Source organism: Schistocerca cancellata, chromosome 10 (genome assembly GCF_023864275.1).
Source record: "Schistocerca cancellata isolate TAMUIC-IGC-003103 chromosome 10, iqSchCanc2.1, whole genome shotgun sequence".
Lineage (NCBI taxonomy): Eukaryota > Metazoa > Arthropoda > Insecta > Orthoptera > Acrididae > Schistocerca > Schistocerca cancellata.
The window spans coordinates 72,262,489-72,286,822 of record NC_064635.1 but is presented as its reverse complement, the minus strand read 5'-3'; the positions used below and the strand labels follow the sequence as shown (position 1 = coordinate 72,286,822).

The 24,334-nt window shown below is 42.0% G+C and overlaps 1 protein-coding gene and 1 non-coding gene across 2 annotated transcripts in view; one reads left to right on the top strand and one right to left on the bottom strand.

The window, feature by feature from the left end:
- Positions 1–10,021: 10,021 nt before the first annotated feature.
- The window catches only part of LOC126106632 (1,5-anhydro-D-fructose reductase-like), a 49,606-nt gene continuing 35,293 nt past the window's right edge, over positions 10,022–24,334 (bottom strand). The window contains exons 5-7 of the mRNA XM_049912987.1: positions 19,013–19,172; positions 12,031–12,128; positions 10,022–10,133 (exon numbers count right to left, since the gene is read on the bottom strand). Coding sequence (XP_049768944.1) covers positions 10,091–10,133; positions 12,031–12,128; positions 19,013–19,172 — 301 coding nt within the window. The 3' untranslated portion in view covers positions 10,022–10,090. The remainder of the gene's footprint in view (positions 10,134–12,030; positions 12,129–19,012; positions 19,173–24,334) is intronic.
- Positions 15,461–15,535, top strand: Trnas-cga (transfer RNA serine (anticodon CGA)). The gene has a single exon. It is a non-coding gene; the product is annotated as a tRNA-Ser (tRNA).

The window sequence follows — 24,334 nt, the reverse complement described above, 5'->3', positions numbered from 1 at the left end:
AAGAAGCGAGGACTGTTGTTGAGCTTTTTGACCCTCAATAAACTATTAATCTAACATTTATTACTGACGTAAAAAGTCATTTTCATACTATTAATGCTTCTTTGTACGGAAAAACTCAATTAATTGTATCTCTGTAACACTGCGAAATGCAAATGAAATTAAAGGTATGTAGAAATCAGTTACAGAACGGTGGTTTCACACATTTTCCAAATGTGACAAAATTCGTAGACAGCATTAATGTCTTTTTGTGTCATTAGTTCAGTCTCTCGATTATTTAGAAGTATCTTTCGCGAAAACAGTGAGAATTTGAGGCCACTTGAGGCGGACTTTGATATCTTCACCTCACCATGATCGGTTGACTTCAGAGGTGCTATTAGAATTAATAGAATTTCAATGTGACCGCTTTATTAAGGAAAAGCGATGGTGAATTAGATCATTCAGTTTTATTGTTAGCTTCCATGGGATAGACTTCCTCAACTACAGACGAAATTAGATTTCACCTTCCGCCACTGAAACCCTGTCGTATCCATGTATGACACACTAGTAGCAGTGCCTACCTGCTTAATTGGAGTTAGAACGGAATAATTTTTTTTCACATTTTCGGATTTTTATCTCATTATAATATTTGCAGTTTTCCGAATAAAATGATATATATGTCAATTATACTCACATGGGTAGTATTTTATTTTATTTTCTAAAAATATAATCTACAATGGTTGAAAATGTTAAAATTTTTATGTGCGTTACTTCAATTTCTAATAAAATTGGTAGGTTTTTATGTAGAAGGCTGTGGATTATTGTGTTGTAAAGGTTAACAGGGTTGGTCATGTCCATAAGAGAATGTGTACCAGGTTGAGGAAGTTGAAACAAAGTTTTATAGACATGAAACTTTCTGATGGTAAAACCATAAGAGGCAGGCTGACAGAGAAAATGATTGATGAACTACAGCAGTTTTATGGGATGGCCATTAGAAATAATACTGAGAATTTGTTGAAAATGAAGCAGGCAGTATGGGCTACCTTCTTCCACAGACTGTCAACTAATGAAAAACAGTACACCACCTTCGCCCTCCTTGACCTGATTCATGGTGCAATTACTGCAATGCCCAGCACTCAAGCAGCTTATATAGCCATAAACGTTCCATCCCAGCAGGGATCATAGATATCATAAAAGCTATTTACAGAGACCTGGAAAATCCTGAATTACTGAATAAGTGTCTGCATGGTCAGACTCAAAAACTCAATGAGTCGTTTAATAATGTTATATGGACTCGCTTACCAAAAAATGCTTTTATTGGAATGAAGACACTAAATGGGGGGCAGGGGGGTATCAGTGATGCTGTTATTGCCTTTAACGATGGCAACATTGATAGGGTGAAAGCGCTACAGCATATGAGAATTAATCCTGGAGCAAAATGCATCAGAGAACTTGAACGGATGGACAAGGTTCGCATTGATAAAGCAGAGTATGCAGCACAGTTGGCCACTACGGAGTCCAGAAAGAAGAAAAGAAGAAAAAACTAGGAAAAAGATCAAGAGAATGGTATACAGTATGGTGCAGGGTACTTCTGAGTGACTAAAAATAAAAAATTAAGCAAATATTAAGCGAGTTACAGTCTTTTGAAAATATAGAAGCCGTTCCTGAAAATTTACATTTTCTTTTGCGTTTTCCCTAAATCTCAGAAACCACTTCGAGTAATTCAAATTTGCAGGGAATAGTAACATACGTATCCTGAGTCTACTGAACTAAAAGAACATAATGTTAAGTATAATTAAAATTATTTAGGATAACGTACAAAAGGGACACAAAATTTTAACCCTGTAATTAAAAATTCTCTTTCCGAAATCAGTGGCTGAAATGCAATTGTTTTAGTTTAGTAGACTCAGAACATACAGTCTAATGTCCTGTAAAAGTTTCATGTCAATGGCTACAGTGGTTCCTGGAATACAGGGAAGCCAAGTCACTAAACTTAACATTGTCGGGATAGGCTTTTCCAACCCCCCCCCCCCCCTTCTGCGCAAACCCTCCCGCTCCGCCTCACAACACCGTGACGTATGGTAGCTGGTAAGCTGCCCGCAGTTACGTTAGGCCTGCCCCGCTGTCGTGGGCTGGGGTGAATGGGTGCCCAGCTGGCCACTTCTGCTACAGACAAATATACTCTGTAAATAGGTCAGGGCCGCGTGTTTCTACTTGTGCAGACTCTGGAACTGCAGTCCGGCGAAGTCAATTTCTCACTTTGGCAATGCGGGAGTCGTATCTTTACCTGGAATAGAAATATAAGGCATCTGAAGACACTACCTTCAAATCAGAATCGTATCAGAATAGTATTGCGCTTCGTCGCTGCTAAAATACATAAATTCTAAAACAAAAAAAACAAAAAAAGAAAAACAACAACGTGCCACGAAGAAATTACCCAAATGGGACGGAAATAGGTAGATGTGATGGCAAGCAAATGACTATAGTTCCAAAAAAATCGGATGTTTTAATCAAGAGAAAGAGTCTCACAGTCAGTAACTTATTGCTCCGCCTATGGCACTTATGCAAGCAGTTATTATACTTGGCATTGATTGGTAGAGTCGTTGGATGTCTTTTATGCCAAATTTGGTCGAGTTGGTGCCCTAGGTCGTCAAAATCCCGAGATGATTAGAGAGCTCTGCTCACAATGGTTCTAACGGTCTCAGATGGGAAAGATCTGGTGATCTTTCTGACCAAGATGGGGTTTAATGAGCACGAATACAAGCAACATAAGCTCTCGCCCTATGCTGGTGGGAGTTATCTAGTTGAAATGTAAACCAAGAATGGCTTACCATGAAGACAAGAAAAATGGACGTGAAATCTCGTCGATGTTTCGCTGTGCTGTAAGAATGCAGTGGATGACAATGAAACGGGCACTACTATGAAATGAAATGGCAGCCCAGACAGTCATTCCTGGTTTTCCGGGCCATATGGCGACAGTCAAGGTGGTATCATCACATTGTCTGGGGCAGCCCTAGACACGACTTCACTCATTATCGGAACACAGTTCGAAGGGGGACTGACGACAGTTCCACTTCAGTCAATGAGATTTCAGGTCGAATGTGCCCAACATGACTGCAAATGGGCTTGTTGGTGTACAGATGTCAATGGTAGTCATGATAAGGGTCTCTGTGAGCTCTGAAACCTTTCTGCGAGCCACTTCTTAATGATCTGAATGATCTGAAGCACAAGTTTCATGTCGGATCGACGATAATGATGAATCCGAGGCTTTGAGTGCCTCTCCAATGATTGCTCGGTCTTCACGTTTTGTCTTCTCTCTAGGTCGACCAATTCGTTCTTCATGCTGTGCTCCGCCGTCGTTCACACTTTCCTGTCGACATCGTCAAATAGTGCCATCGCTCCTATTCAAATGTAGAGCGATTCGTCAATTACTCCAGCAGTAATATTTCAGCCCAGTTACACGTCGTCTCTTCAATGCTGAAATCTGCGTGTATTGTCCACATGCCTGTCTGTGAGGCTTAGTTACTTTCCAACTGAGTATACGGAGTGAAATTCGCAAAGACTGTATGCCCTGATACCCACATGTCCCCTGTTTACTACTCTCGCCAGCTGCATGGTGAAATTGCATCACACATTTATCCATCGGCTTCCAAAGCTTACCATTTCGCATCTTCATCCAATGTCAGTTTGTGAGCGCTCCTTCATGGTGTGTTTTGATTTATCCTGAACAGGGTGAGGTTCCAAATCGGAGATTTTGGAAGCAGAGACTGCTAAATAGGATCAAGCTGTCAGTTGTACTAGTTGTATATAATGTGTTTCTTCTTTAAGATCACATGTTTGTCCACTTGTTATAGTATCTTAGAGAGACAGTGCAGTCTCGAATTGTGTCAACAGTTGCAGCATATAAATGCAACGTTGCCCACATACCTCCACACATTTTTTTGTTAATTTATAAAATAGTAGTCACATACGCCTTCATTTTTGGGTGTATTTCCCACGTTTCATAGATTCTGATTTGTCATGTAATACATAATTTAAACTGTGAAATGGACAAGTTTGAAATCCGCCATTGTACGACATGTACACGAACCTATCATAAACGTCTTTTGCTCTGATCAGTCAAGAATCACAACAGATGCTGCACTCAAAGCTGACAGCTGATTTACATGTCTCTCGGGCTCCTTCGTTTACAGTATTTTGTGAGTTGCATTGAGTGTACTTGCAGGTGCTGGTTGGATATGTCAATGCATTGCAAGTGAATGAGTGCATTTCTGGGTGGATGCATACTTATTATACAACAGCCAATAACTTTTATTTAACTTTATAGAGTCTGCTTTCACGTACTTGTGTAGAGGTAGAGGTTAAGTATATGAACACCATATTACTTATTTTAAGGTTAGTTCGCCAATTTATTACACCGTGAGCTACAATGCTGTATCGACGCCTTGCACCTACTCAGCGAGCAACCAACAACACAGGCGAGTTATACAGTCATGCACCCCGCAGGGGACTGCTCTTCAAACGCCACCCAAAATATGGCTGTGCTCCACCCGACCCCCAGGTGGCAATCCAAGCGCCACCAGAGGACCATTTCTCCTCTGCTGGCCACAAGACTGAAAGGAATCCCTTCAGTACCCTGGTGCCCTGTTAGTACTTAGGCCGATGCGTGGGCTACACACGAGCAGTTCCCTCCAAATGTGTTTCCTGGTCATAGCCAAATGAGAAACCATTCCCACTTTTAGGATCTCATTCTGGAGTCATCATTTGACCACCCAGACGTCCATGGCGACTTTCATCTGAAGGAGCTGTTGGCCATGGGCCTACACATCAACACAGAAGATACGTTGCCTCTGACATCATGACCAGCAATTGGACTTTGTAATATGTCTCTTCGATTTCCATCAGCAATATTCTAAACGTAAACTCTTGTGTATTCCTTCGGGATTTTTAACTTTTGCTTTTCCTCTCTGGACTTTGATTGTAACACGCTTATTGTATGGACGTTAGATTTTGAAACTGTCATATTCAAGTCTTCAGCCTGCAGATATTACTGTTGTTCTTTCAATAATCAAAATGGCCGAGTGGTTCTAGGCGCTTCTGTTTGGAACCACGCGACCGCTACGATCCCAGGCTCGAGTCCTGCCTCAGGCATGGATGTGTGTGATGTCCTTAGGTTAGTTATGTTTAAGTAGTTCTAGAGGACTCATGACCTCCGATGTTAAGTCCCATAGAGCTCAGAGCCATTTGAACCATTTGAATAATCAAGAAGTGACTTATTTTCAATTATCTTGTTCCAAACGAATACCTGTGATAGGGTCTTATGGGCCCAAACTGCTCAGGTAATCGGTCCCTAAACTTACACACTACTTAATCTAACGTAAACTAACTTACGCTATGGACGACACACACACTCATGCCCGAGGGAGGACTCGAACCTCCGACGGGGGGAGCCGCACGGACCGTGACAAGGCGCCCCAGACAGCATGGCTACCCCGCCGGCTTATGTATGTTATTCACTTATTAGCTGGGTATTTTCCTTTGCTACATTTGGCACACACATCAAACAATATTTAAATTTAGGTCGGCAATCCTGTCTTGTTATACAGCATGACTAGAATCAAATAAACGCAGGTCAAAATCGATCTCTCTCCGTATTACGTCGATGAACACAGTTGCAGAGGCAGGCACGGACAGGGATTAACTCCCTGCTGTAAAAGTAATTACAAAGTAACAAGTAATAACAGATCCACTCATTCTGAATATGAAATACAGGGCGACACCTTTCGGTAGAAATGAGTTATTTTCAATGTAAGAAAGTCAATTACTAGTTAGTTAGTTAGTTTCATGTTCCATGGATCATTTTGCACGATAAATCGTCATGATGTGGAACGAGACCTTTTACATTCATACTACAAATTATTTTGTACCTCTATCTATACTCTAAACATCACCATATAATTTTTCCCCCCGAAACTAAAACAGACTGAGTTAGCAATTCCTACCCACCACTTTTACACATTATGAATATAGCAATTTTTCTATGGAATAGAAGGATTTTTCAAGGAGAAACTTTTTGAATTGATTTTCAAATTTTTACCTCTCTGTCTATTAAACATTTTAAGTGGTAAAAATTTTTTGTTGCAACGTCGTGCACTCCTTTCTGTGCTAAAGACAACCTAAATGTTGAGTAATGAATGTAATTTTTTCTTCTAGTATTGTAATTTTTCCTTTGAACTGTAGTGGATTATTTACAACATTTACTTCATGAGGGGATGAATACACTGTCGAGCAGTAGTCAGTATGCCCAACTCCTTAAACAGATATCTACAAGATGATCACGGGTGAGCACCATATATTATTCTTACAGCAGGTTTTTGGGCAATGAGGACGTTCTTTCTTAAAGATGAGTTACGCCAGAACATCATTCCATATGACATTACTGAGTGAAAATAAGCAAAATATGTCAATTTACTGATTTCTCTCTCCCCAAAATTTGCTATGATTCTAAGTGGAAACGTGTCTGCACTAAGTTGTTTTAGGAGTTCCAAAATGTGTGTTTTTTTTCAGTTTAAATTCTCATCAATATGAACATCTAAGAATTTTGAAGTTTCCACCCTACGCATTATTTCACCACCCTATGTTACACTTTTAACTGGTGCAATCCCCCTAGAGGTGCAGAACTGAATATGATGCGCCTTGTGAAATTCAGGGTGAGATCATTCGCAGATAACCAGTCAACGGTACTTTTGAGTTGTTCACCATTTCTTCCATTTCTGTAATGTATACTGTATTTGGAGTGACTACAAGACTGTTGTCACCTGCAAAAAGACCTAATCTGCTTCTTGTACATTAGAGGATAGATCATTTACATGAGAAACGGTAGTGAACCTAAGATTCAGCCTTGGGGAATCCCATACGTGATTACTCTCCAGTCAGAATTATGTCTCTGGATTCTGTTGGTTGAATTACTACTAAGTACAACTTCCTGCATTCTTTTGGTTAGATATGACATGATCCATTGGTTGGCCATACCATCAATCACATAATATTTCAATTTCTCTAGGAGTATACTATGATTCACACAATAAAATGCCTTGGATAGGTCAAAGAAAATACCTACCGGTGCTATTTTGTTATTTAATGCTTGTAATATGTAGTGTGTGAGCATTTAAATGGCATTCTCAGTAGAGCAACCCGTCTGAAACCCAAACTGTGATTTGCTGAGGATATTATTGTTGCAGAAGAGAATAGAAGCTTTCGAAATGTAGTGCTACAGAAGAATGCTGAAGATTAGATAGGTAGATCACATAACTAATGAGGAGGTATTGAACAGAATTGGGGAGAAGAGGAGTCTGTGGCACAACTTGACTAGAAGAAGGGATCGGTTGGTAGGGCATGTTCTGAGGCATCAAGGGATCACCAATTTGGTACTGGAGGGCAGCGTGGAGGGTAAAAATCGTAGAGGGAGACCAAGAGATGAATGCACTAAGCATATTCAGAAGGATGTAGGCTGCAGTAGGTACTGGGAGATGAAGAAACTTGCACAGGATAGAGTAGCATGGAGAGCTGCATCAAACCAGTCTCAGGGCTGAAGACCACAACAATAACAACAACATTATTGTTGCCAAGGTGTGATACTATCCTAGAATACATCACCTTCTCAAAAATTTTGGAAAATTATGTCATCAGTGAAATAGGTCGATAATTACTGACGTCTCTCTTCTCACGTTTCTTAAAAAGGAGTTTAACGCCGGCATATTTTATTCTCTCTGGAAAAATGCCTTGAGTTACTGATGCATTACATATTTCGGACAATATTGGACTTATTACATGGAAGAAATCTTTAGTACTCTATTGGAAACACCATCATAACCGGAAGAGCTTTTATTCTTGAGAGGATGTATGAGTCTCTTAATTTCAGAAGAAGAGGCTGGTGATGGATTCATATAACGTCATTTTATGAGAGTTACTTCTTCAACATATTGCTATGATCTTTCTCTCGAACTGTTGGTGTCTATGCCTTATACTACACTCCTGAAATTGGAAAAAAGAACACATTGACACCGGTGTGTCAGACCCACCATACTTGCTCCGGACACTGCGAGAGGGCTGTACAAGCAATGATCACACGCACGGCACAGCGGACACACCAGGAACCGCGGTGTTGGCCGTCGAATGGCGCTAGCTGCGCAGCATTTGTGCACCGCCGCCGTCAGTGTCAGCCAGTTTGCCGTGGCATACGGAGCTCCATCGCAGTCTTTAACACTGGTAGCATGCCGCGACAGCGTGGACGTGAACCGTATGTGCAGTTGACGGACTTTGAGCGAGGGCGTATAGTGGGCATGCGGGAGGCCGGGTGGACGTACCGCCGAATTGCTCAACACGTGGGGCGTGAGGTCTCCACAGTACATCGATGTTGTCGCCAGTGGTCGGCGGAAGGTGCACGTGCCCGTCGACCTGGGACCGGACCGCAGCGACGCACGGATGCACGCCAAGACCGTAGGATCCTATGCATTGCCGTAGGGGACCGCACCGCCACTTCCCAGCAAATTAGGGACACTGTTGCTCCTGGGGTATCGGCGAGGACCATTCGCAACCGTCTCCATGAAGCTGGGCTACGGTCCCGCACACCGTTAGGCCGTCTTCCGCTCACGCCCCAACATCGTGCAGCCCGCCTCCAGTGGTGTCGCGACAGGCGTGAATGGAGGGACGAATGGAGACGTGTCGTCTTCAGCGATGAGAGTCGCTTCTGCCTTGGTGCCAATGATGGTCGTATGCGTGTTTGGCGCCGTGCAGGTGAGCGCCACAATCAGGACTGCATACGACCGAGGCACACAGGGCCAACACCCGGCATCATGGTGTGGGGAGCGATCTCCTACACTGGCCGTACACCACTGGTGATCGTCGAGGGGACACTGAATAGTGCACGGTACATCCAAACCGTCATCGAACCCATCGTTCTACCATTCCTAGACCGGCAAGGGAACTTGCTGTTCCAACAGGACAATGCACGTCCGCATGTATCCCGTGCCACCCAACGTGCTCTAGAAGGTGTAAGTCAACTACCCTGGCCAGCAAGATCTCCGGATCTGTCCCCCATTGAGCATGTTTGGGACTGGATGAAGCGTCGTCTCACGCGGTCTGCACGTCCAGCACGAACGCTGGTCCAACTGAGGCGCCAGGTGGAAATGGCATGGCAAGCCGTTCCACAGGACTACATCCAGCATCTCTACGATCGTCTCCATGGGAGAATAGCAGCCTGCATTGCTGCGAAAGGTGGATATACACTGTACTAGTGCCGACATTGTGCATGCTCTGTTGCCTGTGTCTATGTGCCTGTGGTTCTGTCAGTGTAATCATGTGATGTATCTGACCCCAGGAATGTGTCAATAAAGTTTCCCCTTCCTGGGACAATGAATTCACGGTGTTCTTATTTCAATTTCCAGGAGTGTATATTTAAGAAATGATTATTAAGTACATTTGCTACCTGCGTCTTGCCACTTATAACCCTTTCATTCAATTCAACAGTAATGTTATCCTGTTCTGTGGTTGGTTGTCCTATCTCTTGCTTCACTATATTCCATACTGTCTTAACTTTGTTGTCAGACGTACTGGTTTCTGACATCATGTGCAGGTTTCTTAATTTTTTGATAACCTTTCCTAGTAATTTTGAGTAGTTTTTGTAGCGCGCAGCTACTGCAGGGTCTCTACTTATTCTTGCCATAGGTTACATTTCCCTTTTCCTTTCACAATATAATTTAATCCCCTTAGTGATCCATGGTTTTTTACATGACTATTTAGTGTCCCCTCTGTTTAGCTTCTGCGGAGAGGTATTTCCAAACACTGATATGAATTTACCATGGAATAGATTAAATTTTAGATTAACATTTTGTTCTTTATAAATTTCATCCCAGGTTGGATGTTGTGTGGCAATTCCAGAAAAAATTGCTCGCTGCCGTTTTTTAGCAAATTTGTTTTTATAACATACTTTATTGGTACAGTTTTAACGTAACAAAAATACTCGCAAATTAAAGTAGAGCATTTTTTGACAAGAGTACATTTCAGTCGAAGCCAGCCACACCACTGCTAATTATCACCTTTCCTCTCCTCTGAGCTAGTAGCGTTCGTACCATGGGAATTCAGGATGTTTATCAATCCTGGAACAGAGATATGACAGTTTGTGAAACGCCAGTATGGTATATTCATACTTGACAAATAATATGGGAAATTTTATAAATAATAGACATGATATTCTTGGATATTTATTTTATTATTATTACTATTATTTTTTCAGTAAACACAGCAAGTGAGATCAGTATTCTGGATTTCGTAGGTCATCACAAATCGGACACTTCCTAAGCGTCTATGAATGCTTGATGTATCGGCGGATAGTTGGTGTATATCTCAGTAAACTTGGCTTTTTGTACTTATCAGATGGATATGTAGTCACGTCCAATCGTTTTAAAACGGTTAGAGGGGTCATTTGGCACTGCTCCGAACGGGATCACTTTCGCTAGTTTATGGCAGAGTCGCTCAGTTCGATTTTCAGGTCGTCTTATCCGGCAAATTTTTCACTTGTTTGTCGTCCATACTCCTAGTACTTGGTTTGACAATGTCAGTAATCCAGACTTCCTTTTCTCTACAAATTATTGTGATGGCTGACGAACTGTGTTAAAGCATTAGATCTGTCTGAAGTTGAGGTCTCCCACAGTAGACTGGCATGTTCGCTTTGTAATGGTTCTTTATTTACGTGACCATTACGGCACTCCAACCCCAGTTCTCGATACCAGTAATATCGAACTACTTTTCTGCGAAGTTACAGACATATTTTTGTGACAATATTCACATTTGGTTTTATTAATGTATAGGTACTCCGATGTATCGATATATTACAGACATGGTACTTGTGTGTATTCATTTCTGGGAGACTGTCATAATCTTTGACATATTTGTAATCGTTTTGGCGTGAATGCGCACAGAGCAGTCTTTGTTTGACTTTGCAGAAGTTATGTTGTTATTTCGCTTTGTAAAAGAACATTCAAGTCTTGTGTTTGGTTAAAGTGGAAATTAAATATGTGGAAGATTGATATAAATCTGTTTTCTTGATGATGTGACAATTAAGAAGAAGTATATGTGAATTTACAAGAAATTTGTTAGAAATGTGGATCGTGAACACCAAGTCAAAAATTATATCTACCATGCCATTGTTCCGATCTGGAAATGTTTGATCATTAAGAATTTCCTGAAAAACGCATTTGTTAGGTCTTCAAATATTGCTAAACTACAGATACGGACCTTCTACCAGCCAAAGTGGAATCACCCTAGAATCAACAAGATGAGCCATAATGATATGGACGAAATCTACTTGGGAATCCATTCAAGATAAGTGCCAAATTAATGACTTATTTACAGTGACTTCATTATTTCTACTCTGACGATACCATCCACAGTGAATAACTTAGTTGTTGCCTGATTAAGCGAACATATGCTGCGAGAGCAACATTATTAATCTGATTTCTAATCTACCATTTGGTGGTAGTATTGTTAGAGTTTCCAACATCTTTCTCTGGCTTGTGGTCCCACCAGTTGCTTGCCACTGCCCGACGGTAATTTTGACACAGGGTCCAGTGGATCATTTCAGCTACAGCACTGTGCCTCCACCTGTAACCAGCCTAAGCGATATTATTTGCAACGGCTCAACATGTGGCCGATTGTTTTCTCAGCTTCTTTGCAGATACTGCACTTCGGATCTCCTGCTGATAGATGTATTATAACTGAGTCAGTTCTGATGCCCCTCTGTTACTGCTACTATTTTTATTGTGTTCCTGTTACTATTAATATTACTATTAACATTATTGATTACGCACTCAATTCCTTATTAATGGATATGTCTGAGATTTCGCTGAACTATCTGAATCAGTAACTAGTGAGTACTGTAATGTTCGTACTTGAGAAATAGGTTTCAAAGATGTAACAATGATGTTCGAAAAGAGTTGAGTGAAAAAATATCTTATTGCCAAGATGAAATAAATACGAGTACTATGGTATAGTTACCCAGGAAGGAGGTTTCCGGTCCCCAGTCTGCCTTTCCGTCCCTTGTCTAACGCTTCCAGCGCTTCCATGTCTTCTGCAGAGAGCTCGAAATCAAACACCTGCAAGTTCGTAAATTATTTATTACATCAGTTGTAATATCTGTTTCACAGGGTAAGCATATCGTTTCGCAAGACAAATGATAATGCAGATACAATGCAGCAAAAAGGCAATATTTGTCAGCGCATATATTTTATGATCAAACGGCTAACAGATACACTACTGGCCATTAAAACTGATACACCAAGAAGAGATGTAGATGATAAACGGGTATTCATTGAACAAATATATTACACTAGAACTGACATGTGACTACATTTTCACGCAATTTGGGTGCATAGATCCTGAGAAATCAGTACCCAGAACAACCACCTCTGGCCGTAATAACGGCCTTGATACGCCTAGGCATTGAGTCAAACAGAGCTTGGATGGCGTGTACAGGTACAGCTGCCCATGCAGCTTCAACACGATACCACAGTTCATCAAGAGTAGAGACTGGCGCATTGTGGCGAGCCAGTTGCTCGGCCACCATTGACCAGACGTTTTCAGTTGGTGAGACATCTGGAGAATGTGCTAACCAGGGCAGCTGTCGAACATTTTCTGTATCCAGAAAGGCCCGTACAGGACCTGCAACATGGGGTCATGCATTATACTGCTGAAATGTAGGGTTTCGCAGGGATCGAATGGAGGGTAGAGCCACGGGTCGTAACACATCTGAAATGTAACGTCTACTGTTCAAATTGCCGTTAATGCGAACAAGAGGTGACCGAGACGTGTAACCAATGGCACCCCATACCACCACGCCGCGTGATACGCCAATATGGCGATGACGAATACACGCTTCCAGTGTGCGTTCACCACGATGTCGCCAAACACGGATGCGACCATCATGTAAACAGAACCTGGATTCATTCGAAAAAAATTACGTTTTTCCATTCGTGCACCCAGGTTCGTCGTTGAGTACACCATCGCATGCACTCCTGTCTGTGATGCAGCGTCAAGAGTAACCGCAGCCATGGTCTCCGAGCTGATAGTCCATGCTGCTGCAAACGTCGTCGAACTGTTCGTGCAGATGGTTGTTGTCTTGCAGACGTCACCATCTGTTGACTGAGGGATCGAGACGTGGGTGCACGATCCGTTACAGCCATGCGGATAAGATGCCTGTCATCTCGACTGCTAGTGATACGAGGCCGTTGGAATCCAGCACGGCGTTCCGAATTACCCTTCTGAACCCATCGATTCCATATTCTGCTAACAGTCATTGGAACTCGACCAACGCGATAGGCTACAATGCGACTTTTATCAAAGTCGGAAACGTGATGGTACGCATTTCTCCTCATCACACGAGGCATCACAACAACGTTTCACCAGGCAACGCCGGTCAACTGCTGTTTGTGTATGAGAAATCGGTTGGAAACTTTCCTCATGTCAGCACGTTGTAGGTGTCGCCACCGGCGCCAACCTTATGTGATTGCTCTGAAAAGCTAATCATTTGTATATCACAGCATCTTCTTCCTATCGGTTAAATTTCGCGTCTGTAGCACGTCATCTTCGTAGTTTAGCAATTTTAAGTGTAGCAATTTTAATGGCCAGTAGTGTATATCTAGGTAACTGAAAGTGGCCTTGTGCGATGATACGAAAATTGAAAAGAAAGTAATAGTTGCAGGGGTCATTCAAAAAATGCATAGCAACTGTGGAACCTGCATGAAAAAAAATCGTAGGAGATGATGAACATTGCACGCGGCATGTGTCTGCGTGTGTGTGTGCGCGCGCTCGCGCTCGCTTGCTTGTGGCACTAGAATACTGATGAGGACTGTACGCTACAACGTTCAGATCATACTTGTAGTATGGCTGTTGTGTTGCCCATATGGGTGAAACAGAATGTACAGCTTGTAACGGAACATATTAAAGGCTTTACTGTACCGAAGTATGCGATACCCTCCAAATTCAACCAGTTTAACGAGTATTTATGATTATAGAAAAGTTATTGTGTATGTTAACAATGATTGCGTAACATGTCTCCATAAACAGTCAACCCATTAAATTATACTGAATAACTAACCCACACAAAAGTTAATATCACTTGATCACTGATACAGCAAATGTCATCATGTAAAAACACTGAGTTCATCTTAAATAATTAATATGAAGTACGAAAAATAGTGTACAACTTAGGTATTTTGGATCTCCTTAAATAAAAATCACCCAGTGAAACCTATTTGTTCACTAGGAGCGGTTTCACTTAGTATTCACGAAATCAATCCTGTTTTAGACGAAAACCGATGTATTTCTTAATAATTCATGTTAATTACTTATTTATGCAAATTAGAGAAGTCAATTGACAAACTTCTAGAAAACGGACTTTTTGTAACAAAGAATTATTCTGTCAAGTCAACAAATCTGTCTGTCATTTTAATAACATGTTAAATTATGTCACTCGATGCAAATTAATAACTTTTCTGCACAAATTATGATAACAGATGTACATGTGACTTGTAAACTATATCTCTTTTTAGTAGTTCTTTGACAATGTTATAAATACGAGCAGCAAGAAGGGTCGAAAGGCAGTCGGAATGTCACTTTGGTACAGTGTGTTAGTGTGTTATTGTTTGAGGTGGATAAACAATGCAAAGAACATGTAAAGGAAGTTGTGTTGTGTCATAGTCTTTGGTGGACAGTGGAATTAAGATGGCCACCAGAGAAATAAATATTTGAAGTTTACATATTTGTTGGTTTCGTTCATCCTTTATCATCAAAAGCACATAAAACAAAACACGGGACCTCATGTTTTCAACCCTAGACAACCAGATTTAGAGCCAGCATCAACATCGAGACACAGCAGCGATCCAGCAAGCAGCAGTGATTACTACAATGCATTTTAATGGCGCCAACCTAACATCAAGTGCTAACAAGCTCCGTAAATGGGAGTGAAATAGTGCGATTATAGCAATTAGCAATATCTACGACCAGGCGACCATAACAAGCTTAATCCACAGAATTCGCTCAACCCATAGCGCTCGTACTGACCAGTCTGAGTCCACTACTCAATGACCTTTGTCCTGTGTTACAGGTTTAACCTCCTGTTACGTCCAGTTACCATTTCTTATTGCCTTACCCGCTCAATAATGTCGTGATCCAGTTATTTCCACCAGTAACACTAACGTATGACATTATCCTACCATGATGCCCTAATTTCTGTCCTCTACTCACATCCTACTGGGTTACATCGCGTGTTACATCTCCATCGCCCGTAACAATAGTCACACTATTAGAATGAGATTTTCACTGCAGTGGAGTGTGCGCTGATATGAAACTTCCTGGCAGATTAAAACTGTGTGCCGGACCGAGACTCGAATCCGGGATCCGGGCAAGTGCTCTACCAGTCTTGAGTCGTGCTTGGGTAGCTCAGTTGGTAGAGCACTTGCCCGCGAAAGGCAAAGGTCCCGAGTTCGAGTCTCGGTCCAAGACACAGTTTTAATCTGACAGTCAGACTATTATATTACCGCATGCCTCTTTTAATCATTGGAATTGCTTGTTGCCCTCAATTATCCCAATGTTACCACACGGTACCATCATGTTCTTTCCTTTATTGAAATATTACTGTTACTCGCCCTATTACCACCCTATAATGGAAAGTAATAGTCATATTGGTACACTACGGCACTCCTCCTTTAATCAGAGGATCTGATTCTGTTAGAGATGGTTTCCTAATATTTCCACATTGCTCCATAATGATCCTCTCAACACTCCTCTCATTAGTTCACGTTATTGTTTCAGCCCATTACCTTCTCATCACCCAAACTTACCCCATCCTACTGTGTTATCTATGGTACCCCGTACTTCTGCATTAAATAATACAAATAATATGTAATTATTTTCAAGTGATTTGATGTAGAACAACAACAGCAATACGGGTTTTGATGCTACCTTTTCTAGACGCACCAAGCATCCAGGAGATATGCTCCATTTAGAGCAAATTGAATTTGTTACTTCCCGTTATATCTGCCATAGAAAAGTCACTTATGGGCTATAACAATCAACAGTCATCCTTATCAACCCCTAGAACACCTAAGATCATTCACTGTGATTCATTATTGCATATTGTCTTTTTTTATCAGTCATAAGTATTTGTACTGCAATTTCGTCATTTAGCTATTGTCCTAACTTCATGTTTTCGTCCTATAAACGATAAGCACCAAGATTTGAAACTTCCTGGCAGATTAAAACTGTGTGCCCGACCTAGACTCGAACTCGGGACCGGTCCCGAGTTCGAGTCTCGGTCGGGCACACAGTTTTAATCTCCCAGGAAGTTTCATATCAGCGCACACTCCGCTGCAGAGTGAAAATCTCATTCCAGCACCAAGATTTAATGTCGTTTTGTATGTATGCTTAAATTGATTTTTAAAAATATTCATGTACTGTATTAGCACCTGAGTCGAGTCTCTCAGACTCATTTCATGTCTTCTTATTCCTTTGCACACTTCTGCAATGTAATTGTCCATTGCTGAATGGTATATGGTAGCAACGAAACATATTTACTGTTGTAACTCTTCAGGCTTTCCCGGCGAGATCTTGACATGTGGAATAATCGGGTCTACTGCCGGATGCTTGTGTCGCTCTGGCACAATATTTCGGCCACGTAACTCGTTGCCCTCTTCAGGTGCTACCTGAGACGAGTTACGTGGCCGAAATATTGTGCCAGAGCGACACAAGCATCCGGCCGTAGACCCGATTATTCCACATGTCATATTTACTGTTATTTTTACAGCATACCTAACATAAAATTGAGAGATCAAGTAATTCTTGAAATATGGGTAGAATCTGATGGTCTCAGCGATTTTATTGATAAAGATTCGGACTACATACTAAATGATGAAGAAAGTGATGTACATGAATTAGCAAATATTTCAAACGTAGATGAGTATGACTTACCAAATATTTCAAACCTAGAAGATGAAGATAATACCAATAGTACCGAAAGTATTGAAAGTATCGAATAAAACTGCACGTAAGGAAACAAAGCTAAGGAAACGTAATATAATAAAATGTGAAGTTGATACAGCCAAACTTATTTTTACACCATACCTAACATAAAATTGAGAGATCAAGTAATTCTTGAAATATGGGTAGAGTCTGATGGTCTCAGCGATTTTATTGATGAAGATTCGGACTACATACTAAATGATGAAGATAAAGACCGGGAACATTGTAATGTAAGTATTGTCAGTGAAGAAAGTGATGCACATAAATTAGAAAATATTTCAAACGTAGATGAGTATGACTTACCAAATATTTCAAACCTAGAAGATGAAGATAATACCAATAGTACCGAAAGTATTGAAAGTATCGAATAAAACTGCACGTAAGGGAACAAAGCTAAGGAAACGTAATATAATAAAATGTGAAGTTGATACAGCCAAACTCCCCCCTTTGAAAACTATTGTAATTCCGACAGGCGGATTTGAACTATACTTTTGTTCAGATATTACAGAAGAAATTGTACAGTTTACTAGCGACAGGTCTAAAAGGATATCTAAGGAAAAGAATCTCGAGAAAAATTGGAGAAAATATGGTAGTATAGAAATAAGAACACTGATTAGTCTTTTGACAGCAGCTGGTCATCTAAAAAGCAATTTGTCCAATATAGGAGTACTGTGGAGCAAAAAGTACGGTCCACCAATATTTAGAACCACAATGGGTCGTCAGAGTTTCGAAGACTTGTTATTGCTTCTGTGGGTCGATGATAAAGCTACAAGAAATGTTGGAAGAGTGAAAGATAAATTGTCTACATTTAGAGATATTTAGGAGGACATAAATCATAATATTAGACAATGTTATCTACCAAACGGAACTGGCTATCGATGAACAATTTGCTCCATGTATGAGTTGAAATCCTGATAAGTATAGAATGAAAATATTCTATATGAGTGACTAAAAATTTCTATACGCGGAAACGTTTACCATATTTCGGAAAAGATGAAAATGATAGAGATGAAAATGTTAATTTCGATGTTGTCAGTCATCTTCCAACAGACTATTGCGGCAGTTGCCGAAATATCACAATGGATAATTTCTTCACATCAACTGATATGGCAGATTTCCTGCTACAAGATAAGTTGACGCTTGTAGGAACAGTTCGACAAAATAAAATTTTCTTCCCTAGAGAATTTTTGCCAAAAGAAGAGCGTTCGTACTCTACTGTCATACATTCCAAAAAAGTGTAAAAATGTAGTACTATTCTCCACAATGCACCATAAATTAACTGTATTTAGTGAAGATGCTTTTAAAGCTGACGTAATAAAATACTATAATGAGACGTAAGGCGTGGTAGAATCATTAGATCAGATGGTGCTTACTTACTCCTGCAAAAGGAAAGTAAGATGGCACCTGGCACTATTCACGAACTCAGTTGATGTGTGTGGAGTTTCAGCAAATGTGCTATTTTTTAAATAAAAACCAGACATATCACGTCAAAAATGTGAAAACCAGGGATCAGACACTTCTTGCCGAATTCGATAAAGATTCGGTTCTACCCCATGTCAAACGAAGACCGAAATTAGGACTTCAGGAACCTGTTATTCATTGCATGGAAAGTGCAGTAGTGAAAGAAAAAGCTCCAGCGATGAAGAAGCGTTGTTATATGTGTGACTCTAAAGACGAAAGGACGCAGAAAATTGTTTGTAGCAATTGCAGGAGAAACGTCTTTGGTAAGCATTGAACCTAAATAGTGAAGTGCAACAACTCCTTTGTTTTAAAACAAGACACAGAAACAGAAATTTTACAGCACTTAAGTCTATCAGTGTAATATAAAAATTTATAACAGTTGAAAGATAACACTACGAAAAAAACACGAGATTCATCTCAAGTGCCTACAGTGATAAAACAGCTTGGGTATTCTAGGCCTGGGGGGTGTAGTCAGGACAATATGTTAGTAGTGCACACTCACCTTGAAGTTCTCTTTAACGCGAGCGGGGTTGGAGCTCTTGGGAATGACGACGACCTCCAGCTGCATGAGGAAGCGCAACAGCACGTGGGCGGTGGTCTTGCCGTGTTTCTGCGCGATGCGCTTCACGACTTCATCTCCCAGCAGGTCGTATCTCGGCAGACTGGAATTGCAAGCGTGCACTGATAAGCAAAGCGTTGTGGCCGCTGTCCACGGGGACAACGATTGCCGACTGTTGAAGATGCAGTCACGTGAAGTGGCAAACAACACATGTAAGCAGAGGATAGGCGAGTGGGTAATCATTCTAGCGATGGTAAGCGACACAAATGGGGAAATCTGTTGACAGAAGAGACTTTGACGCAAGGTGGATTGTTGTGAATTGGCTTTGGGGACGATCATCTCGGAAACGTGGAAGTGGTCGTCATTTCGTGTGCTGTTCTTGTGAGCATGAGTCGCACCCGGCACGCGACCACGTTACCAATAATGTGTCGGTATGACCTGCGTGGCGCAATCAGGATGTTTACGACACTGTGAGTCTGTAATTACCCTAGTGACCTTTACAACGAAGATGAGATGGAATAGAACGTCCTGGGCTACGTAAGGTGGTGTAAGCAGCGTAGGAACAACTGACAAGTTCTTGTACCAAGGGGGGTAAGACGGGATTTAGACTGCGCTGGTCTGCCGAAGTAGTAAGGTACAACTTTTCCCTTAAACCAGTTTATTTGACTGTTAACATAAAAGGTACGACCCTTTACTCTTTCTTGTGCATACAGTTTCCTACAAGTCCCTACGGGCTGAGCCAGAAACGTCTTCACAGTGTGATTCTCGTATTTTATCACTACTGACACAGACAAGTGTCTTTGCTACAACTCGTTACGCTCACTGCTGAATCACTGGCCCCTTGGCCTAACTATTCAATCACTGCCGCCGTGACATAATTCGTACTAACTAGAAGACAGGTACTAAACAGTGACTTGTTCCTACTAACAAATGAAATTGTATACGACAACTACTTGAGGGAGAGAGATATCCAATACCAATGAGATATTCAATATTATTCGGAAGAAAAGAATGAGATTTTTACTGTGCAACGGAGTGTGCGCTTATATGAAACTTCCTGGCAGATTAAAACTATGTGCCGGACCGAGACTCGAACTCGGGACCTCTGCCCTTCGCGGGCAAGTGCTCTACCGATTTTTTTTTTTTTTTTTTTTTTTTTTTTTTTTTTTTTTTTTTTTTTTTTTTTTTTTTTTGAGCTACCCAAGCACGACTCACGCCCCGTCCTCACACTTCTGCTAGTACCTCGTCTCCTACCTTCCAAACTTTACAGAAGCTCTCCTGCGAACCTTGCAGAACTAGCACTCTTGAAAGAAAGGATATTGCGGAGACATGGCTTAGCCACAGCCTGGGCGATGTTTCCAGAATGAGATTTTCACTCTGCAGAGGAGTGTGCGCTGATATGAAAACTTCCTGGCAGATTAAAACTGTGTGCCGGACCGAGACTCGAACTCGGGGATGTTTCGCAGGAGAGCTTCTGTAATGTCTGGAAGGTAGGAGACGAGGTACTTTACTTTACTTTTCCGTGTCCAGATCAAATTTTATTTTTCCAATAGTTAGCCATCAGTGCGGCTTTGTCGTTGGCTTGTAGCAGAGCACTAAAACTGCAGGGCTCCGGCAGTGGTCGGCACATGAGCAGATGTGCCTCGTCTTGTACCTCTCCGCATCCGCAAAGAACGTCGTCATCGTTAGACAGCAGTCCCCACTTGCACAGATTAGTTTTGCATCTGGGTACACCAGCCCTCAGCCTATTTAGTGTTCTCCACACTGTATAAGGAAGTTTGTTTCCAGGTGCCATTTGCTCTTTTGGTATTATCTGCAGTGCAGTTTGTTCATTCTCCCATTTACGGACTCTATTATCTTCCTGTGAACCGTCAAGGATCTTGGTTCTTGTAATAAAGCTATTTCTAGACTTAAGCCTTCGAGCCTAAGTGACGTGCCCATTCAGTGGGTGTCGAGAATCTGTTTGTTCTCTCAGCGTCTGCTGCCACCTGCCTTCTGATCTTGGATGGGGCAATTCCAGGTACAAATTACCCGTTGGTGTGGGTCTGAGACATCCTGTAACAATTCGCATTGTCTCATTTACACTCACATAAACCTGTTTAGCATATCCAGATGCTTCCCATACTGGCGCTGCATAGTCTGCTGCAGAAACACACAGAGCAAGTGCTGATGTTCTCAGTACTGATGGTTGAGCTCCCCATTCATAGTTTGACAGCCTTCGGATGATGTTATTCCTGGAGCAGACTTAAGCCTTGGTGTTTTGGCAATGCTGCTTGAAGGAAAGCGTTCTGTCAAGTACAACCCCAAGGTATTTAGGTGTCGGACAGTGCTTTAGCTTCTTACCTTGCCATGTAACGTCGAGCTCAACTCCAGCATCTCTACTGCGCAGGTGGAAAGCACATACTTGGGTTTTGTCAGGGTTTGGCTTGAGGTGATTTGCGTCATAGTATTGAGCCAGTTCTTCAAGCGCTCTAGAGAGATTTCCAGATGTTTGCATCAAAATTGGACCCTTGGACCACCACAGCTGTGTCATCAGCATATACGAAGAGTCTTGCATCTTGAGGTATAGGTTGGTCATTAGTGTACACATTATAAAGGATGGGAGAAAGTACACTTCCTTGTGGTAAGCCATTCTTCTGCAGTCGCCATCTACTGTTCTTACCATTTAGGGAGACATAAAATCTTCGATTCTGCAGAAGACTACCAATAACCATAGTCAACCGACAGTCCCCTGTGAGGTGATATAATTTGCGCAACAGCTTTCTGTGATTTAGCGTGTCGCATGCAGCAGTAAGGTCTATGAAAGCTGCTTCAGTTATTAATTTTTTTTCAAACCCGTCTTCTATATGTTGCGTCAGATTAAGTATTTGCCCACAACAAGATCTTCCTGGTCTGAAACCGGCTTGTTTCTTTATGAGCTTTCCATCTATAGTTTCTGCCACCCGGTTGAGAATCATCCGCTCCAGTATCTTATAGAGATGGCATAGAAGTGACACTGGTCTGTAACTTTTGGGGTCCTTTATCTCCTTGCCAGGTTTTAGTAAAGCCGCCACTCTCGCCTGCTGCCATAGTTTTGGAATATTCAGGTCTTTAATACAGGTTTTCATCATTTGTAGTAACCAGTTTCGAGCTTTGGGCCCAAACTGTTTTATCTGCTCCGATCTATGGTCATCAGTTCCAGCGGCCTTATTCAGTTTCATACTCTGAATGGCGTCTTCCAGTTCGGTTGCTGTGAATGAAGCATTGAGGAGTCCGTAATCGTTTTGTTCTTGGGGTATAACTCTTTCCCTTCCTCTTTTCCCTTTGGTTTTCCCATTCTTCAGAAGTTGGCTAGCAATCTGATTTGCTGTTACTCCGTTGTTTTTCTGCTGGTGGTCAGTTGGGTCTCCACTTAAGGTTTTCAGTAATTTCCACGCACGTCTGTTGTTTTGTTTCATGTCAAGATTCTCGACTAGTTTGCACCACCGTGATCTCTTACCCTCAGCAATAGCCTGCATTAGTTCCTCCCCAGCCTCCATCGTATCTTCGCTGAAGGGGTCCTGAGTGAACAGGTTTTGGTACCTGTCAAGTAAGGCCTTGCTGCTGCCGGTCAGACCCTGGATGTACTGGGTACGGCAACCCCTTGGGATGTTTTTCCTTGAGATCCCTTTCACAAGATCGATAAATCTACCATACTCATCTGGTCGAGGAGGGATTTTCTCAATCTCTTCGTCCAATTGCTCTTTAAATTTCTGCCAGTCTGCCTTTTTTAAATTAAACCGTCTTCGGAAAGGCACCTCCTCTGGTTTAACCATGGCATTCACAACACAAACGACGGGTCTGTGTTGTGTACTTGGGATAGGTTCTTCAACAAGCTTCATGCACTGTGCTGCCAACTTCCTACTCACAAAGATGTTGTCAGGATTGTATCCCCTTCTCCATCTTCTGCTGTTGAACGATGCTGGCTGTTTTGGGTCATGAATGAGTTGTAGGTCATTAGTGTCAGCCCAGGATTCAAGCTGTACACCATTCTCATCAGTCTCATTATATCCCCATGCTTCACCATGGCAGTTGAAATCGCCCATGACAAAATTAATATGGTCATTTGAAAAATTGTTTGGTTCATGGAAAACAAAGTCCACATCTGCTGGTTTGTACACAGACGTCACAGAGAACTTCTGGGCGCGAATGGTAAGTACTTCAATGTTATTTACTTCTGTCATTGCGGCTGATGTTACGTTGAGCCCGGGCCTGATGAAAATCGCACTCCCATACTTGTCGTGAGGTCTTTCAATGGCCAAATCCATTCCTGCTATTTTAGGTCTGTGGCTGGTGGCTCCCCGGTGTGTTCCCTGCACCAACAATACGTCGCATTTATGCTTATAGCACATGTCTGCTAATAAAACACTCTTGTGACTAGAGAATCCCTCAATATTTATCGAGATCGTCACAAGGGGTGGTCTTGATAAAGGCCGTTGCATCTTGATGTTAATTTGGTTTTGGACTTTAACTCGATCTGGTGTTAGAAAGATTAGCCGGTGAAATCTTTCACCGTTTCCAGGGTACGCCCGATTGTGCCTGTCTTCAGACTTTAGGCTCACAATCTTCTTTGTACCCCGACGAGGTACTGGCAGAAGTAAAACTGTGAGGACGGGGCGTGAGTCGTGCTTGGGTAGCTCAGTTGGTAGAGCAACTGCCCGCGAAAGGCAAAGGTCCCGAGTTCGAGTCTCGGTTCGGCGCATAGTTTTAATCTGCCAGGAAGTTTCAAGATAAAGTTGCTACATATTTAACACCTGCAGTTGCGTCCACCCGAGTACCACTATCTTCTCGTGGTTGAAGTCTTTATCGTCCCATCAGCAGTGGCTGCTACCCTCTAGAAGCTGCTCAGTGTTGCATCCACTTGTGCTCTTTTTAACTTCTGCGCCAACTCTCATTTTCGCTGCTCCTGTATGTCCTTTATATACGCGCTTTGAAGGCCTGCCCTGCTCTCGGACGCAGTACCTTGCATCTGCTGTCCTCCAGTTTTCTTTTCTGTCTTCCAGAATATTTCATCGTTCTGTGCCTACATTGGTTCCCTCTCTCGTGTAAAGATCCAACGTGGAATGTTCCTACTCGCCGTACAAGGTACGGAAGTTTCACTGCTCGTAGTCTCCCTGGTATTAAGCCGTTCGTGCTATTTACCACTGGCCCAGTTTCCCTTGCTGTGCTCCCTCTCGGCTCCGAAGCCTGCCAGAAAATTACCGTATGAACATTTAGAGTCTATTTTATTATATCTGTGATACACTC